General features: G+C 44.8%; 1 protein-coding gene across 4 annotated transcripts in view; it reads right to left on the bottom strand.

Moving 5' to 3' along the window:
• The window catches only part of Plekhh1 (pleckstrin homology, MyTH4 and FERM domain containing H1), a 49,712-nt gene that overhangs the window by 16,039 nt on the left and 6,154 nt on the right, over window positions 1-27,519 (bottom strand). For 2 of the 4 annotated variants that reach the window (XM_048798562.1, XM_015490372.2), the window contains 11 exons: window positions 25,100-25,274; window positions 15,714-15,776; window positions 14,773-14,922; window positions 11,028-11,111; window positions 8,556-8,637; window positions 7,717-8,468; window positions 4,137-4,215; window positions 3,595-3,686; window positions 1,999-2,149; window positions 1,644-1,786; window positions 228-338 (listed from right to left, as the gene is read on the bottom strand). In XM_048798562.1, coding sequence (XP_048654519.1) covers window positions 228-338; window positions 1,644-1,786; window positions 1,999-2,149; window positions 3,595-3,686; window positions 4,137-4,215; window positions 7,717-8,468; window positions 8,556-8,637; window positions 11,028-11,111; window positions 14,773-14,922; window positions 15,714-15,776; window positions 25,100-25,225 — 1,833 coding nt within the window. In that variant the 5' untranslated portion in view covers window positions 25,226-25,274. Of the gene's footprint in view, window positions 1-227; window positions 339-1,643; window positions 1,787-1,998; window positions 2,150-3,594; window positions 3,687-4,136; window positions 4,216-7,716; window positions 8,469-8,555; window positions 8,638-11,027; window positions 11,112-14,772; window positions 14,923-15,713; window positions 15,777-25,099; window positions 25,275-25,388; window positions 26,283-27,519 lie in introns of those variants that run through there. The other 2 variants (XM_048798563.1, XM_048798561.1) reach the window with 2 other exon arrangements.

Here is a 27,519-nt window from a genome sequence, read left to right as displayed (position 1 = left end):
CCAGCTGGCCAGGGGCTGCCTTGACTGTCTTGTGCCTTATTTCATTGTGAGAAGCCATGCCCAGCCTCATGGTCCCCTGTGTGTCTCAAAGCTTTGAGTGCCTCTCACTGCCTGTCAGATCTCTGTGCTCTGGCCTTGAACACACTGCCTTTCTTTCAGTCCTTATCATACAGTTCTGAGTCTGGACTGGGATCCTTCTACCTCCAGTGCTGGAGGAGGGGTCTCACCGGGGACTTGTAGTACAGAATTTGTCCCTGTCTCAGGACAAACCAGCGCCTCTTCCATGTCTTCACCCGGCTTCCCATTTTCAGTAGGTAGCCTGACTTCTCCAGTGACTCCTGAGGGGTGAGAGAGCAGAGAGGGAGAGGGAGACAGAAAGGGGAAATCACTTGGGGCTCTACATCACACAAGTCAAAATGGTCCAGCTGAATCACTGCTTTGCCATCAATTTTTTAAAAACTTTTTTTTTTTTTTTGGTACTGTGGATTGAACTCAGGGGCACTTGACCATTGAGCCACATCCCCAGCCCTTTTTGCAATTTATTTAGAGATAGGGTCTCACTGAGTTGCTTAACACCTCACTTTTTGCTGAGGTTGGCTTGGAATTCACCATCCTCCTGCCTCAGCTGATCTCCCAAGCCGCTGAGATTACAGGCGTGTGCCACTGCACCTGGCAATATTTTAAAAACTTATTAGGTGCCTATTCCTTGTATTTATTTTCTGGGCACCATACCCTGTTGGGGGTTCAGAGAGGAGTAGAAAAGCCAGGATGGTCCTGCAGGGGAGGGCTCCCACATGGCTGGGGAAGATAACTCCTGGTCTGCCATGAGAAAGTGGCAGATCAGGGGCTCAGGCAAGAGGGCGGCTAGGAAGAGCTTCAGGAAAAAACCAGACCTGAACAGGTCTCTGGAAGAATGATGAAATTCTTCAAAGAATTTGGGAGGCTGAGAGGGCTGGGGCTGTGGCTCAGCAGTAGAGCCCTCACCTAGCACATTCGAGGCCCTGGGTTCGATCCTCAGCACTACATAAAAATAAATAAAATAAAGGTGCTGTGTCCAACTACAACTAAAAAATAAGTATTTAAAAAAAATGCTGAGGAGGAAGGTCATTCTAGGCGGCATGGCATGAGAGGTCAGGCTGGCCTGGGGAACAGTGGGCACAGGCCAGGGTAGAGGGTTTGTGGAGTAGAGTGGAGCCAGGGCTGGGGAATTAGGTCTGGATTCACTGCTGGCCCTGGCATGTAGTGCAAGTCGGAACCTTAAGTGTCTCATCCCTAAGACAGGGTAATAACCCCAAAACAGGGCAATAATCCCAAGAGGACTACAAGGACAAATGAGATGTGAAGTGCGAGCACTGAAGACTATGCCTGTAAAGCACAATCTGACAGCTCACGTCAGCATCCGAGGGTCAGTGTGGAGATAAAGCAACAGGTGCGAACCCCTCATAGGGTACCAAGGAGCTCTCTACGCTCCTCCTTCCCCCCTCCCCCGAGCCTGGGGTCTGTGTGCATCTGCTTTCATCAGTGGACACCCCCAGCCCACTCTCCAGGATTGCCTCCCTCTCTGTACCAACCCAGGGGCCTAACCCACTTAGCCCAGGCAGCCTCTGCTGTAGGTCTGTCCCACTGTGCCCTCTGTTGCTCACCCCGCCTAGGCCCAGCCCGTCGGTGGAGTAGGACGAGGTGCGTTGAAGTTTGTGCTCAGGCTCTGAGTAGTCACTGTCCAGCGAACAGGCATCAGGGGGAATGGCGTAGTCACCCTCGGAGCTCAGTGAAGACATGGAGACCCCTGGCCACCAGAAGAGGAATCAAGGTCTGGGTCCTACACCTCCCAACTCACATGGCCCAGGGGCTACAGGGTCTTCATCACAGACCTGGGACCTCCAGTCTGGGGCTAAGGGTAGAGCTGTTGGGGATCCCAAGTACAGATCAAGTAAGGTCCCCCATGGACAAATCCCATGGAAAGGGGTGAGGGGACCCTCCTGCCCCCCTTCTCTGTACCTCTCTTGATGGCCCGGGGACTGCCTAGTCCGCTGGTCTTCCTACACTCAGAACAAGGGACTGATATTCGGAAACTGGCCTGAGAGCTGCAGTCATCATCAGACCCAGAGGAGTCGTCAGCGAAGGGCACATTGCTGATCTGCATGGCTCTCTGCAAGACAAGTCCCCTTCCCGACTGAAGCTCAGGCTACAAAACAAGCCTTTCTTACCCAACAGCTTATACTTGGATTCCAAGTGCCCAGGCATGGCCTTCACAGCCTGTCTGGGGCAACACAGGGGCCATTCGCTCATCACTGAAAAGACAACTGTCCCAAACAGTCAGGTTCCTTCCTGACTTCACTCATGTTCTTACCTCCATGACGTTCCTCCCTCCTATACACATCATCTTCTATGGTCCCCAAAGAGCTATCCCATCCAGACTGCACCCTGCCTGCTGTGTCCCTCGCTCCCTCCACCAGGGGGAGAGAAAGCCATGCCACAGGTCAGGTGGAGTGAGGAACAGGAGTGAGAGATCTTCTTGAAAGGCAAACATTTAAAAAGACTGATTATTTATCTCAATGTTGGTGAAAGTTTGGGGAAATAGCAGGAGGTTGGAATACTCCAGCGTGACAAAGTCTATTTGTGTGTGTGTGTGTGTGTGTGTGTGTGTGTGGTGCTAGGGATCAAACACAGGGCTTTACACATGGCTGGGCAAGTGCTCTGTGGCACTCCCAGCCCATAAGGCATTTTTAAGAAAATAATGTAGCAGTACCTGTCAACACCTAAAACACTCATATAATCTGCCCAGAGATTCCACCTTTAGAATTCTGTATATTTAAGTACAAGGATATCTATGTCAAGAGAGCAATAGAGGCATAGAATGATGTGTATCATGTACCCTTTGTGAGCATATGTAGGCGTGCATGTGTGAAAGAATGAGGAGAGAGGAAAAGAGGGAGAGAGAAAGAGAGGGCACGTACATATTTATAAGTGCATCTGTAAATAAATGCAGCAGAGGGCACAAAAGAATAAACACCAAACCATGAATGATAGTTCTCTCTAGGGTTAGGAATTAAAAATAACTATGACAGGAAACTTCATTTTTTTATTCTTCCATCAGAAGTTTTATCAAACTTTTTATTATGATTCAAAAACAAATAACAAAAAGACAAAATGTGTATGGAAGCATCCTGTTGCAGTACATCTGATTTTTGCTTAAAATGAGTAGCAATGTTAGCAGCGTCATAGGAGTGTGTGTAAACATATATAACCAGTTCTCGAAGGAGAACTGCTCTCTGGGACCACTGCCCTCTGGGACCTGGGAAGTGAGAAAGACACGAGAAAAGATGGGAGTGGAATTGGAGCAAGCAGAGGTCTAACCTTTAACTTCTTGTTTTGCCACATTCTTACTGGCTCAGATTTTTATAAATGCAGAATTCTTATAATCAGAATTATAAATAACAAATCAAAATGACATATGATGGGTTGAGTTCACTATTCAAGGTCACTGCATGCAGGTTTCTGGCCCTCAACACTCTCCCCCCCCCAAGTCCCTGCATGCCAAGCCCAGGGGCTCTACTGATGGGGATGTCCCTTCTTTGCATAGTCCTTTCTTACCCCTTTCAGTGCTGTGTAGACAGGCACAGTGACATTCTTGTAGACAAGGCCAGAGAAAGACACAGGGGATGCAAGGGCAGGAGGGCTTGAAGCTGGGGGAAAAGAGGGATGGGATGAACTAAGGTGGCAGAGAGGTATGTTGGGGAGGCATCTTCCTCCTTTCCGTTCTCCTTGACTTCCTTTGGGGACCACACAGAAGAGGACCTACCACAATGAAATCCAAAATTCTTGCCCTTTAATCATTTACCCCTCCACATGGTTTGCACGTGTCCCACTCTTGCCATGTGTCCATGGCTCCGATCACTGTGGGCATGCTGGGGCTGGCCAGTAACTTTGGAGCCAGCAGTCAGGGCTGAACCTGCATAACTTCTTTTCCCTCTTGCACAGCCCAGGCCGTGGGACCGCACCTGAACTGCTCCTGCTGGGGATGGGCATTGGCACCAGGCCATCCCGACCCTGGATATTGCTCAGTCTCCACCTCCCTACTTGCCCACTCTGCCCACCAGTGGCATTCAAGCCCTTTGAGCCTTGCTTGGACTCACCACAGCAGGCAATGTGACTCCGGGAAGACACATCTGACAGCTGCATGCCCGAAGTGGCCACTGCATAGATCCGGCTCTCCTGAAATGAGAGGTCCCAGGTCAGCGCCCAGGACAGTACCTGTCCCCGGCAAATGGAAAACATGTCTTTGGAGGTGGGCAGACCTGGGTGGGCCAGTTACTGTCTAGGGGATCTCAGCCAAGTTTCTTCATTTCTGAGCTTCATTTTCCTTGGCTCCAAAATGGAGACAATAATACCTCTTCCAGGAGGCTGGTGTGGAATCAAGTGATTTTTTTTTTTTAATTATAGGAGAAGTTAGAAGTGTTGATAATGAGGAAGTCAGAGCTACACGGGGAGGGTATGCTCTTTGGAAAGCCAGCCATTTGGAACCTAGAACATGCTGGCTTCCTATAGCAACACTGTTAAATCATAGTTAGGCCTTAGGGACAACCTATAAAGCCTATTTAGCCCAACAGGAATTCAAAACTCCAAAGTCAAAGACACTCATAGAGAATATGGGCCCTAAGGTCTCCCATCCCCTTGGGGCCTAAGGCAGGCCCCTGGGTCTTGGGAGGTTGGTTGTCCTAATAAACCACAAGGCCCTGCCCAGGCTATTCTAGAGCTGTTTGCTCTGCTTACCCCACAGGGAGAACAAAGGCCTGCTCAGGTGACATGAGTCACAGGGGTTGGAGAGGAAGGTCAGTCAGCTTTGGGAGGAATGCCAGCCTGGCCCAGGGAGGCAGCTGGGGGCCAGCTGGGCTGGGGACAGGGCTGGGAGGGAGTAGGATGCACACCGGGGTGTAGCTCTAGAGGCAGGCAGTAGCATGGGGGCAACTAAGATGAGAGGCTAGTGATGCGGGAGGAGATGCTGAGGTAACTGGAGCCTTGGCAAGACAAGAGGTGGCGGGCAGTGAGAAGGACGACCACAGGGCGCTGAGGCAGGCAGGGGATTCCTGAGCTTGCACAGTGTAGATAAATCAGGTGTAAGCCATGAAATTAGGCAGAGAAAAGAGGATTTCTGCCAGCAGTGATCACGGAATCAAATCAAGTTTATTCTAACTTCACAAAGGAAATGAAACTCAAGCTTAAGGGATTGAGGTACTATTTGGCAAAAGTGTATCTAATGCCTACCTCACAAAGTTGTCACAAGGATTAAGAGAAAAAAGGCTCTACAGACTCCAAAGGCAAATAAATGTATTTGACTCCCTCAGAGTAAAAAATGTCCTCCTCTAATTCCCAGCCCCACCCCCTCAGATGGTCACTGCCCAGGTCCTGCCTTAGAGAGGGGCTAAGCCCTCTGGCGGTCATGGGACAGGGTGATCCTGCCTCAGGGGTCTTGGATGAACTGACACGGTGGCATTAAGTCTTGTTTCCCTCAGGAGCAAGTTACAAAGAGGACTGACAACAGGAGACAAATTCTCCTTAAATTGCATTGGCCAACTCTTTGGGTCCCTGGGACCCGCTGAGAGAGAGAGAGAAAGGTCTGCAGAAATATTTGATGCTTCCCCTTAAGACCTGTACCCTAGAGTGTAGCGATGTTCACTCAGGCAACAGGGTCTGAAGCATTTTATTGTTTTTGTTTTTTGAGACTGGGTCTTGCTATGTTGCCCAGGCTGGACCTGAACTCTGGGATTAAAGTGATCCTTCTGCCTCTGCCTCTGTCCTGGGACTACAGGTAGGTGCCATCAAAGCATTTTATATATTCTATCCTCTCCTTTCTCCCTTCCCCATCTCCACTCTCTTTCTCTCTTTCACACACATACACACACACTTAATATGAACAGGCAGAACACAAGAGCCACTCTTAGTCACCATGGTAGATGATATATGGCAAAATGATCAGTGTAAGCAACACTTTTCTGGGTTAACACCTGCTAAGCTCTCCTGCTCTATCCCTTCTCCGATGTTCCCTCGGCCCACCTGTGCTTTAGGGCTCCAGGGCAAGACAACAATGAACAAGAAGAGCATCAGCAGCCATGGCTTGAAGGATGGTCAGCCAGGGGCCATGGCACTTTCCCATCTCCTGACATTCTGTATAGCCTGCTTTCTGCTCAGCTTTGTCCCCAGTTTGCAGGTGCCACTGTAACCATCAGCAACTGGTCAGCGTTCGCTGCTAAGGGTGCAGGCAAAAAGCCTGGACAGGAGCCTCCCTGATCCAGCGCTCCTGAAATTAGGGATCTCCAAAGTAGTGGTGTGGGGAGACAATCCCATCCCAGGGCACCCCATTCCCTCTGCTGCCAGGAGCCAACACTCAGCTGTCCCTCATAGTGCTGCCTCACATGGTAGCATCTGGTCTGACCATGAGTAAGAGACTTGACAACTGCCCAGGCCATGTCCCCCAGAGGCTGTACAGCTAGACTGCTGGTGCTGGGCTCTGAAGGCAGTCGACACTCAGTTCAAAGCCTGACTCTCTCACTGTCCCCATAGGACCATGGGCAAAAAACAAATGGAGGGGACAGCAGTTTCCAAGTGTGTCAAGGGGAGAAACAGCACCAATTCCTTGCACAGCTGAGAATCCCTCCCACATGCCAGGCCCTGTACTTAAGCCCTTTACAACTCATGCCATCCTCACCGCTAACCTAAGAAATGTTAATAACACCCCACCTACTCCATTTTTACGTTAACATTTTATCACAGAAAATGTCAGACACAAAAGTAGGGAGAACAGTATAGATAATGACCTGGTACCCATTGCCCAGCTCAACTATGTACTCATACAAGGCCGGTCTTGTTTCATCCATGTCTCTAACTCCACCCAAGGTCATTGATTCTGAAGTGATTCCACCAGACATGGTGTAAGTTTATCTAATGTTACAAGTAAGGAAGCTAAGGCTCAGAAATGAAAATATCTAGATGGTATGGTGGTGCACCCCTGTAATCCCAACTATGCGGGAGGCTGAGGCAGGAGGATTCAAAATTTGAGGCCAGCCTGGGCAATTTAGCGAGACCTTGTCTCAAAAGAAAAAATAAAAAGGGCCAGGGATGCAGCTTAGTGGGAGAGAACTTGCCTAGCACATGTGAGGGCCTGGGTTCAACTCCCCAGTATGCCAAAAAGGTAAAAAAGGAAAAAAAAAAAAAAAAGAAAGAAATTAAAAAAGAAATAAAAATACTCAACACTTAATGTATCATTTACCACTTGCAAGGACTTATTAGATATCAACACATTTAATTATCAACACATTTAATCCTCACAACAGCCCTATAAAATAGTGACTATTATCCCCAATTATGTAGGGAAACTGAGACACAGAGTTTAGTAACTTGCCCAAGGTCACACAGTTAGCATTTTAACCCTAGTGGTTTCTTCTTAGGACCTGTGCTCTTAAACCCACACTCAAAAAGTCACAAAGATGAAAAGAGAAAATGTGCACAAAGCACCCAGGTTGGCATGTGGCACTTAGTGAGGCTTGAGAAATGACTGCCAGCCACCATCCACATCACTTCAGATCTGGCTCTGCCCCCACCCCCCCAGCTGGGTTGGTTGGGGAGGCCCCTCAGAGCTGCAGTAGGGATGCTCAGTGTGTGGACTGTGAGCCTATTGATGGCTCTGCCCCTCTGTCTGGCCCCAAGGTTGCCTCTTACCCATGATGGAAACCGGTGTAGTGGAGGTGTGGGTGGTTTATTCTCCAGTTCTTTCTCTAGCTCAGGTCTAGGGGCCTTCAGGTTCTCTCCTTCCTCCTTCCCTGCTGGAGGTGACTCCTCCATTTCCATCTTCTCTGGTTCTTCCCGGAGCTCAGCTGGGGGCTTCAGCTTAGAAAGGACAGAGGGGTGGAGTGCTGCCAGGGCTCCAACCTCAATGTTCACCACATGATCAAAGTGCCCAGGGCCTACCTGGGGCTGGCTGTGGTGCCTTTTGGCCACCTGGATGCTATTCCAGGGGGTACTGGAAGCCCGTGCCTTTGGTAGGGTTAGGCTGCTGCCAGGGCCACCTTCCCTGGCAGAGGTCTTGGTCCCAAAGAGTATCCCTCCACAACGAGCAGTGACCAGGCCCTCCCCCAAGGAGGCTGAGCCACATCTTGCGGAGCCAGGTATCACACCCAGCTGGCTGGGAGAGCCCTCTTTTCCCAGATGAGGTGGAAGGGTCTTGGCCTCTATTTCCTCGGGGTGGACCATGCTGCAACTAGAATCCTCCACTGGGCTTCTGGCTTCAGGCACAGAGCCCTTGCTCTGCAGGGCACCCAGATAAGGTCCAGGCAAAGCCACCTTCAAAGCCTGGGCCTGAGGACCACTATCTTGTGCCACAGGCTGAGCTCCTGGATCTGAAGGGACAGGATTCTCCTCTGGGGCTTCTTGGGGGGCCACCAGCAGCTTCCCTGAAGGTGTCATCTGAAGAGCTGTGATTGGGGCAAAAACAGGCAAATATTGAGAGCTCCCTCAAATCAGCACCGTACTCCACAGCACACACACCCAGGCCTGCCTACCTTTCAGCGCATCTTGAAGGGCTCCCACCTGCTCCACCAGGCGCTGATTACAGTTTTTCAGATGCTGATTCTCCATCTCAAGCTGGAAAAAAAGAAAATGAAGATTTAGAGGGGGCAGGGATGTATCTCAGTAGTAAAGTGCATCCCTAGTATGCTCAAGGTCCTGGGTTCCATAGAAAGAAGGAAAGAAGGGCGGGAGGGAAGGGATAGGGGCAGGTGTAGGGAGAGAGGAAGAGAGGGGGTAGAGGGAAGAGGAAGAGAGGGGGAGAGGGAGAGAGGGAGAGATAAGGGAAGTTCAGAAAAGGGAGATTTAGGATACTCAGCTCCTATAGGTTCAGACATAGAACTCTAAATAAAATTAAAAGCCCAAATCTTTGAAAAAGAGCATCCGGTGTCCCACCAATCCAGTGCTGACCCTCTACTTTGACAGCCCCCATGCTTCCTTTTCTAGTTTTGTTTGTTTGTTGGTGCTGTGACTTGAAACTTTCACTATGTTTATCCTTCTGAAAAGTGTGAAATATAACCAGGCACAGTGGCACATGCCTGCAGTCCCAGCTACTCAGGAGGCTAAGGCGGGAAGATGGAAAGTTTGAGGCTACCTGGGCAGCAACTTAGCAAGGCTCTGTGACAAAATAAAAGATAAAAAAAATGGGCTGAGGATGTAAAGTGTCTCTGGCTTCAATTGCCGTGCTGAAAATAAATAAATAGATAGATAAATAGATAAATAGTGAAATATAACATATACATAGACAATTGCATCCTGCATCAATGAACAGATTCACAAATAATTCTGAAATTCATATGCATGTGACAATTGCCCACTTAACAAATATAAGCTAACTGGCAGCACCCCAGGCAACTTCCTGACTCACCCCTTCACAATCACTCGCTCCTTATTTCCCTCCTAAAGGACACCACTCTTTTAAGTTTACTGAATTTGCTTCCTTGCTTTTTGGGACTTACCATCTCAGGATGCATCCCTTCACCTTGGTTTTCCATAGTTGTGCCCATTTCTGTACTTTAGATAAATGCAACTATACAGTATGTACTTCTGTGTGTCTGATTTGTTTTGTTCAACAAAACACATATGAGATCCAGCCTCATGGTAACTGCATTTTTTTTTCTTTGTTTTTGTAGGGGCGGGGGGGCGGTATGAGGGATTAAACTCAGGGGCACTTAACCACTGAGCCACATCCCCAGCCCTATTTTGTATTTTATGTAGAGACAGGGTCTCACTGAGTTGCTTAGTGCCTCACTTTTGCTGAGGCTGGCTTTGAACTCAAGATCCTCCTGTCTCAGCCTCCTGAGCCACTGGGATTACAGGCATGCACCACTGTGCCCAGATGCATTTTCTTTTTAAATTAAATCCAGCATACTTTCATGGAGCATCTCTTTGAAAGGATCAGCTGGGGCTATGGGAATATGGAGGTAAACCAGTCCTTAGTTCTGTCTCCAAGAACTTGCAGTCTATCATGTGACCTGAGATGAGCATCTAAAGAAGGGGAGGGGTGCAAAATGAGAAACATGCTCCCAAAGGAGGGACCATGTGTCTCTGGAGGACAAAGGAAGTTTGTTTGGACAAGGATGAACTCCAAAGATGGAGTTCATCCTTGTCCAAACTCCCTATTCTTTTCTTTAGAAGGAGGCTGGGTTTTGTTTGTATGCTAGCAGCACTGATAAGCTGTAGCACGTGATAACCACCAAAATGCATACCCAGAAAGGAAAAGGGGAGTAGAGGTTTCTAGCAGCTGGGGAAAGAGAGCATTTGGAGGGTACAGAATTTTGGGGGGTGATGAGAAGTTTTGGACACAGTGGTAATTGGCTACTCAACACTGTGTGTGTATTTAATGCCACTGAATGTACACTTAAAATAAGAATTTGGTAAATTTTACATGTTTCATCATAATTACTTTTTATTATTTATTAATGTTTGCCACAAATTTTTTTTTGGGGGGGTATCCAGGATTGACCCAAGGGTGCTTAACCACTGAGCCACATCTGCAGCCTTTTTAAATATTTTGTTTAGAGCCAGGGTTTAGCTAAGTTGCTGAGGTGGGCTTTGAACTTGCGATCCTCCTGCCTTAGCCTCCTGAGACACAGGCATGTGCCACCATACCTGGATTTTTAAAAGTTGAAAATGGACGGGACAGAGAAGAAAAGACGGTGAGTGGAGGATGGTCTGAGTGTGCTCCTTAGAAGGAAACTGAGGGGACTTCTCAAAAGTGAGGTTCTTTCCTTCTTCCCAAACTTAAACACAGCACAAAGCTAGTAAGGAGCTCCAGGGAAACTGATCATGACAAAAGGAACAAGAGATAAAGCCAGGTGCTACAGAGTTTAATCTGAATGCAGGACAAATGGTTAACAAGATGAAGGTGAGCAAGCTGCCACCAAGCAGAGGAGGCAGGAACTTGGGAAAAGGCAACCCCAGCCTCACCCCCAGGCCAGGCCCCCCAACATGAGCTCTCCACTCACCTCTGCTAACTTTAGCGTCACCCACTCCTTGATCTTTGCAGCTTTTTCTTGAACAATTTTTGCTTCCTCAGCTCTTAGCTGCTTCTGCAGGAAAGACAGGGCCTTCAGTTCATTCCCAAAAGTGGGAAGCTGGGAGAAGGGACAACGAGTGATTGGATGGGGGGGACCCAACAGAAAAAAATTTAATTCAGTTAGGATTTTTTAATATTTATTTTTTAGTTGTAGTTGAATACAATACCTTTATTTCACTTATTTATGTTTATGTGGTGCTGAGGATCAAACCCAGTGTCTCACGCATGCCAGGCGAGCGCGCTACCACTTGAGCCACATCCCCAGCCCCAGTTAGGATTTTTTTAAAAAACATTCTTAAAAAGTGGGAAGGGCCTTCCTAAGTATAATGGAAATCCCAAAAAGCTATGAAGGACAGACTAATCAATCTATATCATCACTATCAATTACTATTATGACTAAAATAAGAATCCCTTATACAAAATCAAAAGACCAACTGGGGAAGGATTTGCAACACAGAAAGTCCACATACAAAGGGCTGTTTGAATTGAACAATCCAAAAAACACATGCAAAGGACATGAACAGGAAATCAACAGAAAAAGAAAGATAAAGCCATGAAAAGCTGCTCGACCTCACTCATAATTTCAAGTATGTAGATAAAAAGAAAACATTATTTTTCTCTAGCTGACTAACACAATTTAAAAGTCTGATATTACCCCCAAACCATCATGAATGCTGGGCATGACCTCTCTTATACAAATTGGCAAAGCCTGTGAGGTGGCAATTTGATAACATATGTCAACATCAAAAGTGTACATTGACCTAAGAAAGCCACAGCTCAGGAGTCATTTGCTGCAATATTACTTGAGAAAGTGAAACACCAACTAGAAAACTCAGAACTGGAAACAGTCTTAAGTGTCCACTACCAACAACACATTGTTTCAATACGTGGCACATCCACAGAATGAAAGCAAAATGCCATGCTTTGATACACAAAAAAACATTAACAGCTAGGAGTGGAAATAAAGGGTTGGGAATAAAGGAAAAATATTATTTGTCATTTTAGACCCTACTGGGTTTTTTATGTGTCTATTTTTTACTATAAGCACATATTACTTTTTTTAAGTTATAGATGGACTCAATATCTTTGTTTTATCTATTTGTTTTTATGTGGTGACAAGGATTGAACCCAGTATCTCCTGCATGCAAGGCAAGCGCTCTACCACTGAGCTACAACTCCAGCCCAGCATGTATTACCTTTACAGTTAAAAAAACAAAACCAAGGGGGTTATAGCTTAGTTGGTAGAGTGCTTGCCTCACATGCACATGGCCCTGGGTTCAATCCCAGCACCACACACACACACACAAAGTCTAAATTAGCATATCACTAAGGATAAAAAGGAAGTTTGTATCTAAAAAAAGCAGCCTAGAATAGAATGAAACATGGGCTTCGATCCTACATATGAGCTTATTTGATATAATAACCTTCTGTGTCTACACTGGCACCTCTAAAATGGGGAATGTGGGCCACTCTGAGGATGGAGAGAGAGAGAAAGTACATAGCACCAGGTATCAGCCAGCTCTCCAAGACCTGGACCCCGATCTAAAAACCAAGGAGCAATAAGTGTCTACTGAGTAGCTGAGTGACCAGTAATAAGGACTTTGATTATGCATGTAGAGAAAGACTGCCAGACAACTATTAGGAGGACAGACATAAGCTCCAAACAAGGGAAATGAGATGGGAATATCAAAGTGTCAGAGGGCTAGGAAGATCTTAAAGGTCATCTAGTTCACGGTTTGGCAAGCCACAAGCCAACCCAGTCCTCTATCTGTTTATCCCTCACCTACGTTTTTTTTTTAATATTTTATTTATTTATTTTTATGTGGTGCTGAGGATTGAACCCGGTGTCTCACATGTGCTACGGAAGTGCTCTGCCACTGAGCTACAGCACCCCTGCCCATGCCGCCTATTTTTTGTAAACAAAGTTTTGCTGGAACTCAGCCATGCACGTTCATTTATGGATTGTTTCTAGTTGCTTTCATACCACAACAGCAGAGTTGAATAGTTGTTACAGAGACTCTGTGGCCCACAAAGCCTAAAATAGTTATTCTTGGGCCCTTTACAGAAACAGTGGACCCTAGGGGCTGGGATTGTGGCTCAGCGGTAGAGTGCTTGCCTAGCACCGGTGGGACCCGGGTTCAATCCTCAGCACCACATAAAAAAAAATAAATAAATAAAGGCATTGTGTTGAGTCCATCTACACCTAAGAAATAAATATTAAAAAAAAAAGAAACAGTGGACCCCTGACCTAATTTAGTACCCTCTTTGTATAGCCGTGGAAACTGAGGCCCAGGGATGAAATGACTGGCCTCTGTCAGTTTGTAGCAAAGCTGGGACTCAAACCAGGTCTCTTGACTCACAGAAAAGTATTCTTTCTCTTCTAATCTTGACCTATTGATTGTAATTGTAAAATATTTTTCTGACTTAAGGAACTTTAGCAGGAGTCATTTTGCCCATCAATCCCCAGAATGTTGCCACATCCATAATCCCACTGAAAGAGAAGCTAGGGTACCTCTAAACTTAATTAGACATTCCAAGTGTAAAAACTGTTTTCCCATGATTGTGCAGGAACACACGCTGCCCCACGGCATATAAAGGCACATCCAGTGAGGGAATGTTCAGTGAATGCTGATGAATGATTACAAATTTGCCCACGATGGTTGGAAGATACTGCCAGAATTAGCTGGAAACTTCATGGAGAATGCACATGCAGAAATTAAAGTCACCTGACCCTACTGTGGGGTCCACTGTTAGAAATAGATGGAGCTCTGACACCAGGGGGAAGTTGGCCACATAAAACCAATGGCCGAGGGAAGGGACAGAGCTGGGATGATGTTCATGAGATTGACAAGGGGAGGAGGCTGGGTATAGGTACTGGTAGTGGGGCATTCCAGAAGTCCTCTGGGGAGCAAGGGTGCTCACTATAGCTGAAATGCTGAGCAATGCCTCCCACATACTCAGGAAGGGAGGCCTTGATTTTCAGAGAAGGTAATAACTTAGGTCTCTGTTTATTCAGGTTAGCTGAGAAACTGGCTAAACAGCTCAACAAGGTTGACTGTCCAGCCATATGCTGTTCTGGTTACACTCCAAACAAGTATCGTGTAGCACATGTTGGCAAGACATGGGCCCGCGTGGAAAGGGAAAAGGTCTCCTTACCAAGCATTGACCATGTATCTGATACTATATAGAGATTACCTCCCCTAATCCTCCCAAAATCCCTATGAGGTATTATGACTCCTATTTTATAAATGTGTAAACTGAGAATCACCAACTTATGTAATTTGCTCACAGAGAACAGCAGGTACAGAGGTGAGATTCATACCCAGATCATCTGCCTCCAAAGTCCTTTTCCCTATCTCCTCTCCTGACTTCTAACAGTGTGGGAAGGAATCTTCCAATAATTAAATCTCCTTATAAAACAACAGGTTCATTATTATGGAACAAAGCATGGGTCTTTCTAAATATAATTTTAAAAATACTACATGTAATGTAACATCCCATTTATAATTATATATCTGTAGTAAATAAAATCACTATTTCAAAGAGAGAAAAAACAGGCTCATGAGGGAGTGAGTTTCCATCATTTCATGCCTCAAGCAGAGGGGCTCAGAAGCTAGGGGCCAGCTAGAGCAGATGTTGAGGGAACTGGTGCTGTGTTGCAAGTTAGCCCTTACCTGCTTCTCCAGTTGTGCCTCCAGGTGGCTGATAAGTTCATCTTTGCCCTGCATGACTTTCAGCAATTCTTGGTATTTTCGGTGCAGGCTCCCTGTGGAGTCCACATTCTTCAGATTGGACAGTTTTACCTTTTCTTCCATCACACCCACCTGAAAAGTACCAATGCTCTCATGAGGTCTCACATTATTCAAATCCACGACTCTCAGGCAGAGCCCTTACCCAGAGCAGTCTGTTCCAATTAATTAAGTGGCCATTTATTAAGCCTTTATCTGGACAAAAGGAACTGACAAGCAAGACACTCAATTTGGCTACTTTGAAAAGACCAGCTAGGTTCTGGCCCATCTATCTCTGGGGACCCTACCAGGGATAAGCTGGATATGACAAATGGCCCTGAAGGGCACTGTTCCAAATCATGAGGAGAGGTACTTACTGTTCACTGAATATTGACATGCTTCTCCATATTTCCTAACCCTCTCTAGTTAGATGGGGCCACATAATTCATCCAGCCAATGGAGTAGACATGGCACATCATTTCTGGCCTGAAGCATTTAAGAGCTGGTGCATAAGCATCCAGCTCTTTCCCTGCCACACCGAACCAAGAGGAGCAGCTATAAGGCAGGGGAGGTACCTCCAGCCTGGACCCCTGAATGACTGTGGGAGCAGACTTGCTGGTGAACCCTCAATGGATGGGTTCTATACATGAGAGCTAAATGTGACAAATCACTGAGACTATAACTTAATTTATTCCCACAGCACAGCAAGGCCTATTGGACCAACTATACTGACCTTACCCAGACCACTTCATTCTCATACAACACTCCCTGCACCTTCACACGTTCAGGTCCAGCAGTTAGTTTTTTTTCATTTCCCCCTTGCAAAGAACTCAGTGTGATGACTGCGCCCACATTTCCATACTTGAGCTAATCCCCTTCCCCATTACCTGGGTCTCTGCATTCTCTGCTCTCTGCTCCGCCTCCAGCAGTCTCTGCTCCAGCTCCTGCATCTGTACAGCCAGACAGAAAGGGGAGATACAGGTGCTGTGACCCAACTGAAAATGGCACTGGGGCACTCAAGCAAAGTATACAGACGCCACCCTCAGGTCAGATCAGTCTTCAACTGCCATCTCAAGTGGCTCAAGGGTGTCAGAGTAAAGATTCTCCTGGCAACTCTGGATTCCCTGATCCTGAGTTTAGTGGGTAGGTAAAGGGGCATGGCTGCTGTCCTCACGGCTGAGGGAGCGAGCCTAGCTCTTTTTCCACTGTAAAGGGTGCTGAGGTAGCAGTGTTACATCTTTCTTCCTGAGCACTCCTGCCCCCATCCTTTCTTCAGTCCCCTCTTCCTCTCTGCACTGGGTCACAGGCAGGGCCATACCATTGCTCACCCACACGCCCAACTTGGCCATGATCCTACATAAGCCCACCTCAGTCATCAGGAAGAGACTGTCCTTCCCTACCCAGAATATCTCACTGGCTGGGTATAAATAACATTCATGACATTCTTAAATTTTAAAGAAATAGAAAGGCTCAAGTCCTTTTTTTGGTGCTGGGGATTATAATAAACCTAAGACTGTGTGTTTACTAAGCATATGCTCTACCACTGAACACCAGCCCCTACATTTTAAAAATTCTGTCTTTGGGCTAGGGATGTAGCTCAGTGGTAGAGAGCTTGCTAAACATGTTTGAGGCTCTGAGTTCAATCCCCAGCAATGCAAAATAAATAAAAAGAAAAAATGTCTATCTTGCTGCCAGGAAAAGCATGTCATTCGGGTCTGAGGAACTCAGTAATTCTACCAAGTGGCCCAAGCAAAGGAACTGATGGTCTTGCATACGGAAATTCATCAGGGACCAGATCAAAACTGCAGCCTGAAGAGTTGCTCATGAGCCCACGGCCATGGCAACATTCTTTGCAACTTCATGAGCCCAGACTGGCGAGAAGAATGTGGGTTGGACATCAGCTCCCACTCTCCCCATGCCAGGGCATCACCATGTGCTGCCCAAACTCACACTAGCACACAGAGGTCCTAGGAGGAACAGAAAATTCATACAGCCTACAGTCAAATGTCAAATGCCATGTGCCTGGGCCTGGCTAATTTCGCCCCAGGCCTGTCTTGCCCCAGGGCAACCTGTATTCATTACACACATACTTGATGCATATCCCTGCAGTCCTCCATGATGCTGGGCAGGATCAGGGTCCCTTACTTTTCATGCTCCAGACCAGCCCTCACTTACCTAATGTGCGGACCTCACCTTTTCTCTGGCTACTCCACTTCCTCCCCTTGACTTGAACTCTGGCTTGAAATTTACCAATGAACTGAGCAATTCATCTCAGAGCCAGGCGCACTTTCCCAAACCAAATGGCCCTAGGGCCTGTCCTGAAGGAGCTCCATGACCCTTAGCCAATGGACAGACAATGGCACAACACAGATCTATACTATGGTTATAGGGGTGTTGCCCAATGTAAAAGGAATTCCACTTAGTGATATGGGAGACAAGGACTGGATGATACATAGTGGTGGCTCCCAGATCAGTACTAAATATCCCTTCCCCCTTCAGCATCAGACCTGAGCAGGCTGACCAGGTCCTTTCTCTCCAGGAATTTGAAACCTGCAATCAAGAGACCAGAAACTGGAGCCAGTGACCCACACAGGAAAAGGCACGCAAGTTTTACCAAGTCATGGATGTTGGACAGAAGTGGGGTTCTGTGAGGTACTCCAGGAGTCCCCGTTTGCTTGAGTTTTGCCCACGCAGGAAGAAAGTAACTAAGGCAATGACTGGGAGCATTTTCTTTTTAAAGAATACAATGAAATGTTAAATGAGAAGGCCTTGGACACTAAAGAGATTTCCTAGATTGACCTTCGGCTGGATCCCTTAGTTCTAATATCTGCTCTGCAGCTTAGAAAACGGCCTATGACTTCCGTAAGAAGGCCATACCCATGACCTTCTGCAATAATTGTCTGACTTTTTCTAATACATTCATTGGAATATTTGTCTTCCAATTTTGAGATGGAGACCAAGGTAGAATAAGGAACAAACTTGAGTCTTACCTCCCAGCTAGGCATTTTCATTTGGATCAAGAGTGAGTGGTCAATGATACTAATCAGAGCCAGAAATCACTTGTCATGGGCAATGCAGCAACAATTTTTCCCCTCAAGATTTTGTTATCCATCCCTTTAAGGTATTTTATTATCCATCCCTTCAAGGTTTTGCTTTACCAAAGCAAAAGAAATGGCAAGGAACTGTCCAGGGCCAGGGTCTCCTCCCAGCCAGGGCTGCCTGCTTCAAGGCTGCCAGGTGGTCCCCACTGTTGCCAACCCTCCCAGTCATTCTTATCTTCCTGGCAAGGACACTTGACACTCAAAGCATTTTGTGTTTACCCTTTTATGCTGAGGCATTCTATTTCCTCTAAAACTAGTTTCTGAATATTGAAAACATTTTGAACAACCAGACTTTTTAAAAAGAGAAAGCATAATCCCATATTTATGCTGCTATACTCAACAATTACCAACATCCCACTGTTCTTGTTTGAAAATATCTTTAACATTTTGTTTCTATCTGTTTTTATGAAAGTATACTTTCTCTCTTGCCGCTGGAGTACTCGGTGTGTCATTTTGGGAGTTTATAAGCTTCCCTTTTAATCCCAGTATCAACACTTCATGCCTAGATCCTTCTTCTCCACATTTGCTTAAAGGGTCATACCTGGAGCTCTGGAAATCTGGCACTTTAGGTGGGCCTCCCTTTATTTGGGTTCTGTTCCTTCTCCCACAGGCCTTGCCAGGACAATGTCCTCAGCTGTCCTTAGTTTGCGGGTCTGGGGTGACACACCAACCAAGGAGGTGTCAGGTTTAGGTGGCTGACAGGGATCTACTTTCATCAGCTGCACGTAAGATGCATAAACTGTCCTAGAACTGGCTGCAATAACCTGACGAAATGCACTTGGCACCAATCTGGTATTCAAGCCCCATGTCCACCGTTCCTTATTCCATATGGCAATGCTGTGAAGCAGCCCCACGTGGCAGGAGCAATGAGCATTCTCCTGCAGCCCAGAGTAGTCTTGCCATGCCAAGCAGAGGCCTGAACTGAAAGCCACACCATCCTCAGTCTCCACTATTTCTCTGAAAAGGAAGTTTAACTTTCCGGCCACCACCTTACATCCACTGTCACAGGTGAGAGCCAAGGCTCTGGAACCTGGCTGACTGTGCTATGGTGTAGTTTTAGAGAAGTTCCTTAACCCTGTGCCTCAGTTTCCTTACCAGCAAAACAGGAGAGCAGCAACAGCATCTCTCTGCTAGGGTTGTTAGAAAGATGACACAAAGTACCCCCATAGAGCATTTGCTGGTTTGTAGATAAAAGCTGCTTACTGGTGCTTTTCTGTACAAAGATGGCACTTAGGACCAGGGGGACCAGTTTGCTGGGGATAGTCTCACCTGCTATCCCAGCACAGTTACTAACAGAGCCTCCTTTCATTTCTCTTCAGAGTGTCCTGGTTAGATTATAGATTACATGTCATCCTATTTAGAATTCATCTACATAAAGAATGGGTTTAAGTCAAAACTTGCCAACTATGAGTCTAAAGAGTGCCTCTATGACATATATAGTGGTGTGGGTCTTTAGCCTACATGTACATAGCTAAACAGGGCCACTTGCTGTGCGTCTAGCACTGTTGTAAGTAGTCTTAACTCATTTCAATTTCTTTACAAAGTCAGGTACTATTCGTGTCCCTATTGTACAGGTCAGGAGACTGAAGCAGAGAGGTAAAGAAACTTGCCCAAGGTCACACAGGTATTAGATTCACAGCCAGGATTCAAACGCAAGTGGATTGGTTCCACAGTTCATACTGTCAGCCACCATGCTATATAGTCTCTCACATTCAAATCTCAAATGACACATAAAAATCCAGACACCACAAACAATTCTCAATTTCCAGCTTCTATAAAAAAAAAAAAAATCAGAAGATCTGGCCACACCAGGATGACGTTTTCTTATGGCAATATGTGGCTTAAGCCCATGTCCTTGAGTTCTCCCACAGCCCGCCTGGTGCTTTTCACTTTACCTTTATCAAAGTTACCTATGAGCATTTGGGTTTGCAATACCAGTTTAGTTATTAAACAGTTCTAACTCTGTTGTAATCTAAGACAACAGTTTTTTGCTTCTTTTTCATAGCTGCAGATTTTATGTTTGATTGAAATCATATACTTAGTCCCAAATATATAAAATATACAAGTGTGGAGCTGGGATGAGAAATAACTGTACAAAACCTGGAGAACTGTTTTGCTACTGTTTTGTTTTTTGCAGTGTTGAGGATTGAACCCAGGGCTTTGTGTATGCTGGACAAGTACTCTACCACTGAGCTGTATCCCCAGCTCTGAGATTTCTTTACAAAGGCAGGTACTATTCATGTTCCTATAGTAAAGGTCAGGAAACTGAAGCAGAGAGGTAAGGAAACTTGCCCAAGGTTACACAGGTATTAGATTAGGTATTAGAACACTTCTAGTAGTTTTTTTTTTAATTACATAAACTACTTTGTACTCTTCTGATATTTTTTGTCCAATATTGGTTTTTGAGATTTGTTGATATTATATATGTAGCTCTACTTAAGACCTTTTTAAATGCAATGTAGTATTCCAGTGTATAAATATGCTCAATATATTGATCCAGCCCCCTACTAAGACATTTAGAATATTCACGATTTTTTATATGTCAGTACTGCAATATGTATTCTTATATGTGTCTCCTGTGACCAATATATTTGGAATTACTTCTACCACTGCATTTTGTTTCTTACTATATATTCTGTTTGTGTTGTTGTTGTTGATAGGTACCAGGGGCATTTAACCACTGAACGACATCTCCTGCCCCTTTTTGTATTTTGTTTAGAGACAGGGTCTCTCTGAGTTGCTTAGGCCTCACTAAATTACTGATGTTGGCTTTGAACTTGTGATCTCCCTGCCTCAGCCTCCCAAACCGCTGGAATTATAGGTGTGCACCACTGTGTCTGGCTTGTATTCCTTTTTCTATTCTTTTTTTTTTCCTGTTCCCTATCTGGATTTAAGACTTTATTTCATTTTTCCACACTACTGATTTTAAAGTTATATGTACTATATTTCTATTTGATATGACTCTTATTATTGTATACTTAAAGACAGCTAGTTGTTTCCCATTATGTGTTCTCCTCTTCTCTTTTTTCTATCTTAGACTACTCAACTTTTAGCTGAGCACATGACTGGTGAGAATAAAGAATATTTCCTGGGGCTAAGTTGTAGCTCAGTGATAAAATGCTTGCCTAACGTGTGTGATTCCCTAGGTTCTATCCCCAGCACCACAAAAAAAAAAAAAAGAATATTTCTCAACCTTCCTTGAAGCTGGGTACAACCATGTGACAAAGATGTGGTCAGTGAAATATGAGCAGAAGGAACACGGGCACCTCTGGGAAAGGGAACTGGAAGGAATTTGGATACCATCTTTTTATTTTATTTTTTAGTTGTAGGTGGACATAATACCTCTATTTTTATTTATTTATTGTTATATAGTACTAAAGATCGAACCCAGTACCTCATCCATGCTAGGTGAGCACTGTACTTCTGAGCCACAACCCCAGCCCAGGAAACCATCTTTAAACACGTAGAAGACAGGATTGCTTATGTTTGAAATGCTACAGGAAAAAGAAAGAAACATCTGTCTAGTTTGAGCCATTGCTGTTTTGGGTTCCTTCTCACAGCTAAAATACTATACACAGATTTTTAAAAATTTATACTGTTTAGGTTTCTGCTTTCTGAATCTGAGGCTTCAGATCTTTTATCAAGTTTGGAAACATTTTAGCCATTACCCCTTCAAGTAATGCCTCTCCTTCATTCTCTTCTCCATTTCTGGAGTCCCGCCATCCTGGCATCCATATTTCAGCCTCTATATCTTTATTTCTCTGTACTACATTCTAGATGACTTCCTCAGGTCTATCTATTCACTAAGTCTCCCTTCTGGGCTGGGAGTGCAGCTCAGTGATAGAGTGCTTGCCTAGCATGTGCAAGGCCCTGGCTTCAATCCCCAGTACCCCCAAAAGAAAACAAATTCAATTAAAATACTTTCTCTTCTAGAATTTCTATTTAATTTTCAAGTTGACCTGACCTTTTTGGATACTGCCTTGTTCTTGTCTCATGTTTCCAAGTTTCTGCATTATGTCTTCAATAGTTTTGAACTCGTTTATTTTATTGTCTCTTGCCAAGAATTCTATTATCAGAAGACTAATTGTTTGTCAGGTAGGTGAGTTCTCACTCATCGTAAATTATTCCTCAAGCATTAGTCATTTTAGATTATATACTCACCTTCATTGAGGCTCTTCTTCCTGTGAGGATCCTGTGTGATCTGGATTGAGGTCTTATTTCTTCAAAGAGGTTTTGTATCTGTTTTCTACAAACTTCCCCAGTGTTACCCCTGGCCCAGAACTTAGGCCTCTTCAACCACACTGGTGGTAGAAATCCTAACATTGAACTAGTATTATCATCAGGTTCTTAAAAACTTCTTTTTCTTTACTTTTGTTTTTTCTACCCAGAGCCTTACCTAAGTCTGAGAAGCTATTGCCATCTCCTTGCGCTGATGGATGATTTTCTTGTCATCTACCTTTTTATTTATGGTGAGCCCTTTGGTAGTCCTGACTCCATGAGGAAGACTCTATTTCAGCTTCAGATCCAACCAGCCAAACCTCATCTCTGTCTCCACAGAACTCAAACCTGAAACCTTACATTCCTAAAAGGAGGCCACCCTCTGCTCCCCTCCCTTCCCCTCCCCTCCCCTCTCCTCCCTTGTCCTCCCCTCTTCTCCCCACACCACTCAGCCACCAGAGGTGAGCTCCACCCTGGTTCTTCCCTCTTCTACTCCCTAAGGAGTCCTTTTATTATTTTTTTTCCCAATGTTCATCTCTGTGTTTAGAAGGATATTTAAAATATTTCATCCAGCATTTTAGTTATTTCATAGTAAGAATTTTTAAAAGGTGCTGTGGTTGTGGCTCAGAGGTAGAGCGCTTGCCTAGCATGTGTGACGCACTAGGTTCGATTCTCAGCAGCGCATATAAATAAATAAAATAAAGGTCCATCAAAACTAATAAAAATAGTTTTAAAAAAATTTAAAAGGTTATTTTGTGGCCCTAATTACTGGTAGAAACAGAAGTGTCCTTCCTCTGAGGTATTTCAGGCCACCTGGCTGAATGTATTCCTACCTACCCTTTCCTTGCCTCCTACATGCCCCTAACACTACAGCCTAAGGCAAGGTTCACCCACTTTATAGTACAAAGCCATTTTCTGGGAGCTTGTTAAACACAGAGATTACAGCACCCTGAAGACCTGGATCAAGAGGACTGGGGTGGGGCCGAGGACAGATATGCTTAACAAGTGCGTGCTTAACAAGTGATTCTGGCCAAACTTTGAAAACCACTGTCTAAGACCTGTTGTCCTTTTCCTGAAGGGGCTGAGTTCTTTCCTCTCCATTGGCACCACCTGGCAGGAACGTGCAGGGCCCCTGTTCTTCACAGTTTGAACTCAAGGACAGCAATGCCAATAGAGCCAATGTTCAAGAATTCTAGTCCAGACTAGCCCAGGGCACTCCCCCTGCTTTGGAAATGCAGAGGTGAGGCCACTGACTTGCCTTCCTGGGCTCCAGGTTACAGGACTATCAATAAAACAGGTTGCTTACTCATCAAGACTTTGAATTACTTGAAGAGGGCTAAGCTGAATTTTACCTTTGTTCTATGAAAGAAAGGTTTCTGAGCTGGGGGCAGCAGCTCACACCTGTAATCCCAGAGGCTTGGGAGGATCCAGAGTACAAAGCCACCTCAGCAACTCAGTAAGGTCCTACGTGCCCCTGGGTTCAATCCCCAGTACAAAGGGGGGGGGGGAGGAAGAGAGAGAGAGAGAGAGAGAGAGAGAGAGAATTTGCTAAACAGATTGATACTATATAATCAAAACTACAGAAAGAGTGATTGATTCACTTAAGATATATAAAGATATAGATATGTATATATGTATATGTATATATATGTGTATGTGTATGTGTATATATATATATATATATATCCATCTGTTTACAAACCTGAAAAACCAGCTACTAGGGAGGCTAAAAAAGGAGGATTACAAGTTTGAGGCCAGCCTCAGAAACTTAAGGAGAATTGTCTCAAAATAAAAAATAAAAAGGGCTGAGCATGAGGATATAGCTGGGTTTGAACCCTTTAAGGCCAGTACTTCCCCTCCCCCACAATATATACAGAATGAATACATATGTAAGTTTGTATGTGTGTGTGTGTGTGTGTGTGTGTGTGTGTGTATATATATATATATATATATATATACACACATATATTTCTTCAGTGCAAGTCTCCACTCTCTACATGAGTTTTGCTGTACAATGCCTCTGGAGGTCAGCAGAAACATTATGAAAGGTGGTAAGTTTCCCACACCAGCCCACCAAAGCCTATAAAGATAAAATTGTTCCTATTTAAGACCCGTTCTATGCCAAGACCTCCATATATGTGAGGTAACTCTCAAACTAATGTCTGAGAGGTGGACATCTATCTCCCTGCATTAGTGGTGAAGGGGACCTGCTCAGGGTCACATAGCTAGAAATTGGTAGAGCCAGAAAGGTCTCCAGTGCCTGTGTCCTTGTCCCCAGAAAACCAGTGGCTTGTGTGCTTAACAAAAGGTGAGCGGTAGGATGGATACATTTGCATTCTTCTCCTAAAACAATATCCTGCCCACAGTGAAAAAGAAATGCTAAGGGGAACCTGGGCATGGTGGTAGGGCACACACCTGGAATCCCAGCTCTTCAGGAGGCTGAGGCAGGAGGATTCAAAGTTCAAGGCCAACCTCAGTAACTTAGTAAGATCCTATCTTGAAATAAAAAAAAATACAATAATAAAATAGAGAAATAATAAAAAATAATAAATAAAAAATTTAATAATTAAAAAAATATCTCAGTGGTAGAGTAGCCCTGTGTTCAGTCACCGTACCAAAAGAAAAGAAGAAATATTAAGGGATAATGGAACATAGGAGCCACAAGTAACCAAGAGGTTATAAAAGACCAAGAAGAATTCTATCATTTCTTTGGTGTACCTATGAAGAGGTAGAGCAGGGAGAAATGACAGGTGACAGGGTAGTAAACCGCTAAGTCTGGTCTTAAAATAAGAACAAAACCAAATAAACAAAAAGCTACCTTGGGTTTTATTTTGCACGTATGAAAAGCATCTCTTTGAAAGTTTACTTTTACCAACTCTCCCCCTTTGACTCTGGCCCTCTCTGACAATGACCCCCGCAGTGAGGGGAGGCAGCCCCTGAACTCCAGGTCTCACCTTGTCAGCCAGCAGCTCCCTTATCTTGCTGGCCTGGAGGCGAAACCGGAAAAGCTGTGTTTCCAGGGCCAGGCAGCGCTTCTGCCAGTCGACACTGGCCCGGCTCTCCACCTTGAGTTCGGCCATGATGGAATCAACTTCTGGCTTTTTCCAGGGAACTCTAAGAACCAGCACACTGAGAGAAGAAAAGATAAATAAGTGTGTGAGGAGTGGATGTACGGAAAAAAGAGGAGGAAGAAGAGACCAAAAGAGAAGATGAAGTTGGGAAATGGAGGAAGTCATTGTTCACCTGTCCCATCCCATCTTCCTCAGCTCAGTGTATTCCACTCCACCATAAGCTGGCTGAGCAACTCTGGGAAGTCACAGAACCTGAGGAAACTTAAGGAGAATCTGGTCTAATTTTTACCAAACTGAGAAGTAAGGCTCTTTGGTGTTTATCCATTCAGCAACCATTTATGTGCCAGACCCTGTTCTAGACAATGGAGATAAAAAAGTAAAGAGAGGTCCTTATCTTTAAGTTTTACAAGAAGCACTCAGGAAAGTCTAATTACAAAATTAAAAATGTCACCACAATTGCCAATTGATATTTGGATAAATGGGAGCAAAGAAAGGGGCAGACTGTGAGGGGATGGGAGAGGCTACACTGTAGGAAATGCTTCAAATGGGTAAGGTCACAGAGCAAACTAGAGGAAGAACCCTGGTTCCTAGTGTAGTTCTGATTCTACTACACATTACCGATGTTAGGTGGGAAAACTAAAAAGGTAACACCATGCTTTAAATTTCCCTGATGATTTTCTATTTAGCTGGGGTCCTGTCTATTGTCATTAAATCATTCTGCCTTGGAACAGAGTCTTATTTCTTCTCCTTCAAATTGTAAGAATCTAATCAGAAAACTGCTAGATATTTTGCTCCAACCCTGGGAGAAAGCCACAAGTCTTTGGAAAAAAACTGTGTACAAATCAAGTAGACACCTATAATCTCCCTGGCCAGGGGAATTTACCCAGAGACCTCTTGGGCAATTTTGAGAGAAGAAAAACTGGGTCAAGGATGAGCAAAGGAAGAGGCATGTATGAATCTACATGAGAGAAGAGATAGAGGCATAGTAAGCTGGCAGGAGAGAAGGCTAGAAGGCATAACCAACCACCAGGATCTGCAAATCCCCCTTTTAGGGCATTGTTAATAATTATTTTTGACAACAGCATAAATTTGGTCTGCCCCAAACCATGACATATGGTCACCCTAGTATTAGCTCATTTTAAAGAATGAGTGCTAATTTTTTAGGTTGATAATCTTTAAAAATTTTTCATCTATTTGAGATACATATGATTTACAGGTGAAATGATATCATGTCTGGGATTTGCTTCAAAATACTCCATGGCAAGGGGTAAGGAAAAGGAGATTTATAAGATCTATTAAGATGTTGACTTTGGGAAAAGGGCAGTGCTGGTGACAGAACCCAGGGGCTCATGCACGCTAGGCAAGTGTTCTACACTAAAATACATCCCCAACCCCAAAATATTATAATTTTTAAAGCTGGTTGATAGGTTTATGGCAGTTCTTCATACTGGTCTCTCTACTTGACTATACACCTGGAATTTTCCATAATAAAAATATACTGTGTTTTTAAATCCCCTTTTCCTTCCTCAGAAACCTCAGGACTTCAGAAAACCCAGGCTAAGAAAACCCAGCCACCTCCTGTGCTGTTGCCAAAAATTACCTCGAGCAACAGTTTGTCTCTTTGGTGGTAAATCACCAATATTTCTTCTCTTACACCTGACTTTTCATGAGTACCTTTCTCCCATTACATACTATAAACAGCTATCATTTATGAGAAGACACTGAGGGACAGAGAGGCTAAGTAACTAAAATGGACAGTTCTACAGCTAGTAAATACTGGGGTGGGATTCTGGTTCTAAAGTCCTTGTTCTCAGCCACAGTGCTCTTAACACATCCAAAAAGTGGAAAGAGACTGGGGATGTGGCTCCTTGGTAATGTGCTTGCCTAGCTTTATGAGGCCCTTGGTTCAATCTCCAGCACAGCAGGGGTGAGAAGATGAAAGAATTCTGATTTTGGAGTGAAGTAAGTTGTTAAGAATAAGAGAAACAATTTATAAAATCTTTCATAGCCCTTAACACTAAGGTGAACCTATATCCCAGATTCTCCAAAGCATCCTGGCCTCAAATATTCTGCCAACACAATTTTCATAAGCATAGACACTTAATGTGTCCGCACTTTTCCTTGAAAAAATAGGGCCAGGGGCTGGAGTTGTAGCTCAGTGTAGAGCTCTTGCCTAGTACACGTGAGGTACTGAGCTTGATCCTAGCACCACATAAAAATAAATTAATTTATTAAAGGTATTGTGTCCATCTAAAACTAAAAAAAAAAAAAAAAAAGGTTCAAAGAAAAATAGGTCAGTAAGA

The sequence above is a fragment of the Marmota marmota genome, unplaced genomic scaffold (genome assembly GCF_001458135.2).
Source record: "Marmota marmota marmota unplaced genomic scaffold, marMar, whole genome shotgun sequence".
Taxonomy (NCBI): Eukaryota; Metazoa; Chordata; class Mammalia; order Rodentia; family Sciuridae; genus Marmota; species Marmota marmota.
This window is presented reverse-complemented; position numbering and strand designations above follow the sequence as displayed.